General features: G+C 39.7%; 2 protein-coding genes across 4 annotated transcripts in view; one reads left to right on the top strand and one right to left on the bottom strand.

Moving 5' to 3' along the window:
• The window catches only part of ddo (D-aspartate oxidase), a 5524-nt gene extending 2572 nt beyond the window's left edge, over positions 1 to 2952 (bottom strand). Inside the window, exons 1-2 of one of the 2 annotated variants that reach the window (XM_036209866.1) lie at positions 1448 to 2952; positions 201 to 350 (exon numbers count right to left, since the gene is read on the bottom strand). In XM_036209866.1, the coding sequence (XP_036065759.1) occupies positions 201 to 332 (132 nt within the window). In that variant the 5' untranslated portion in view covers positions 333 to 350; positions 1448 to 2952. Of the gene's footprint in view, positions 1 to 200; positions 990 to 1447 lie in introns of those variants that run through there. The other variant, XM_024289164.2, reaches the window with a different exon arrangement.
• zbtb24 (zinc finger and BTB domain containing 24) overlaps positions 1281 to 2958 on the top strand; it is a 4749-nt gene continuing 3071 nt past the window's right edge. The window contains exon 1 of one of the 2 annotated variants that reach the window (XM_024288728.1): positions 1281 to 1411. The gene's annotated coding sequence lies outside the window, so the exon portion shown is untranslated. Of the gene's footprint in view, positions 1428 to 2958 lie in introns of both variants that reach the window. The other variant, XM_024288657.2, reaches the window with a different exon arrangement.

Below are 2958 nucleotides of genomic sequence, written 5' to 3'. Positions count from 1 at the left end.
CCTGTCTGCACCTCTCTCCACCTGTCTGCGCCTGTCTGCGCCTGTCTGCACCTGTCTCCGCCTGTCTGCGCCTGTCTGCACCTGTCTGCACCTGTCTGCACCTGTCTCCACCTGTCCGTTCCATCTGCTCGATCTGTTTCCTTCAAGTGAAAACTTCAAACTAACATTTACATTCTGGCTCTGCAGACGTTTCCGTTCACCTTGTCTGCTGCAGTCGGAGCTTCTTCATCAACCAGAAAAACAAATGTTGAAACAAACCTGAACCCCTGAAGACCTTCAGTTTCCGGATCAATAAACTTCAGTTGAAGGTCAGAGGAAACAGAAACTGTCATTCAGCCAATCCAGCGGAACTGGAAGAGAGTTCAGTCAGAGTCTAGGGAGCGTGGGAAAAGTGCAACTCTTTCTCTGGAGGACGGACGGACGGACGGACGGACGGACGGACGGACGGACGGACGGACGGACGGACGCTCCGTCCGTCCGTCCGTCGCTCTGACAGCAGTCTGAACTTCTCCATCTCTGAACGTGTCTTCAAACATCCGAACGCTGCTGGACAGAAAAACTGGGCTCAGTTCTAATCCTGATCACAGATTTGCTCAGCAGAGCCTGAAGCCAGGTTTGATCTCCAGGTCATCAGCGTGGATAAAGTGTTTAGTATCTGAACTTCCAAAAACATTAAGTGACTAAAGAAGCTTGAAGAGCGGCCATCCATGAGAGGGTTAAACAGAGTCGGTCCAAACCCTGACCATGACGCTTTAAGAAAATATCAATTCTTCTCATCGGAGGTTCTTTGGTTCACTCAACTTGATCATTTGTAGTGAATATTTTGATAGATGTTTATACAAAATTAAAAAAAAGAATTTCTTGTATTTATTGCAATTTTAACTAATAATCTCTTGAAGCATTTTTAAAGGATCAGATAGATCACTTTCCTGTATCTTATTTTGAAATAACATACACACTGCAGTTCAGAGTATGGTATTCAAAGGGGTAATGAATAGAAACGTAATGGTTTGAGGGAAGCTAACGTCACTGCTGTTTGACGGCAGCAGGAAAATGATATTTTACGTTTGTGTTAACGTGATGCTTGTAGACGCTCCCTAACATTACGCAACGACGGCGGTTTAAATAACTTAAACTATTATCGGTTTATTAGTGTGAAATTTGAGTTAAAAATATCAAATTAAGGTCACGTTCATCTCAACAAAGCAGCCTTTCAAGATAACACTTCAGAGAAGCTGAATTTGTGTTTAAAAGTCGTCTGACGTTAACGTTGATTTACAAGCAGCCAGACTGCGGACGTTCGTGCTGACGGCGGGACCCGCGGCGTCCTGAGCAGTTTTAGATCAGCGGTCTGAAGATCTCGTTAAGACTTCACATCCCGCGAGAGTAGCTTCGTGTGAACCCGTCAGTGGTGAGTGCTGTCGAAGGTAAGGTCCTGAAAGCTCACTAAAACGAGCTCTGCTGCTCCGGTTATCCTCCGCCGTGTCAGCGGAGAACTGTTGACGTTTTAAAACGTTACAACATGAATCTTTTCCGGGCTTTTTCTTAATCATTTTGTGAACGTACAAAGGCGGCTTTGTCTGCTTTGAACGATTAGCGTTGTTGCTAACCGTCGAGTTCTTCACTGGAGCCGTAAACCGTGTTCAAACGTCGTGAAAAGCCAAGCATCTTATTGTTTTTACGTTTTTAACTTTAGGTTTTTGTAATATAAAAATAGGAAATTACTGGGAATGAAACGTTTTCTGTTTTTTTTAAAGGTTTTCGTTTTTTCATTATGTTTTTAGGAAATACTTTGGACTTTTCTAAATCAACATTTAGTATTTTGTATTTTTTAATGTAAAATATTGATCAAATCACCGTTTAATGGACGCGCTAAAATGAAATATCATTGTCTATTTAAATAAACGAAACCTCGACACTTGAGCGCTGTTCTGTTTTTTAGACTGATAACTGTAATGCATGCTGGGTAGTTGTGCTTTATTTATTTACTATGGTTTGATAATGATACGATGATCGATACAGCCTAACACACATAAAGATCATAGGAATATATTGTGTAGATTTCTGTTTTAATGGTTGAATCAGTATAAAGGAGAAAGTTTAAACACTTATGCTGGAACGATTAATCAGTTAGTAGATTTCTATTCCTCTGATCCAACCAGATCCGTCCGTCTGAGGCAGAATCAGATCCAGCTACACTGTTACTTAATCGGAATGAGATCGATCGATAATCAATCCTGTAAAATCCCATCAGAATTGATTGATGGTTTATTTCCTCTAAGGTCAAAACGACCATCACCGCAGACACGTGATGCAGCAGAAACTCATTCCAGCCTTTTAGCAAAGTCATCTGTCGCTCTTTCAAACATGTTTATCCTTTTGCTCAAATAGAATCTTTTCTGCGAGTAAATAAATTATTGTTGATTTTAGGATAAAAAACTTGGACTTAAAAAGACACCTGAGAAAACAAATAACGTTTCCTCCCATTCTGGTTCCTTTAATTTGACCGAAGCTGCAGAACATTTTCATTCAGCACAGCTGCGCATGCGCAGTGCGCGCGGGGGTCTTACTAACAATAAATCCAGTTTGATTATATTTCACTTTGAATCCATAAATCTAACGTTCATTTCCATTGGTTAAAACTGCAGACTTTGATTTTTTTTACTAAATAAAAACATGATCAGTAAATAAACGAGTTTTTGTTTGAATTAGTTCAAGATTTATTCATTTCTTGTAAGATTTCAAACCCAAACGCCACTAAAACAGAGCAGGTTTTGTTTGTTTTGTTTTTGGTCCAATTATTTAAAAGAAAGAAAAAAAAAACTTTATTTATTTTTGTTCAGTTTTATCGATAAAAGTTCCAAATTTGTTTAAATAAATGAACTGGAATAGACCCGGAAATGTTTAACAATGAAAAATAAATGTGTGGAACTAACCTGCATCCGTCCTTCTCCTCCT

Source organism: Oryzias melastigma, linkage group LG22 (assembly GCF_002922805.2).
Source record: "Oryzias melastigma strain HK-1 linkage group LG22, ASM292280v2, whole genome shotgun sequence".
NCBI lineage: Eukaryota > Metazoa > Chordata > Actinopteri > Beloniformes > Adrianichthyidae > Oryzias > Oryzias melastigma.
The sequence above is the reverse complement of the archived record's forward strand: the minus strand, read 5'-3'. Positions and strand labels throughout refer to the sequence as shown.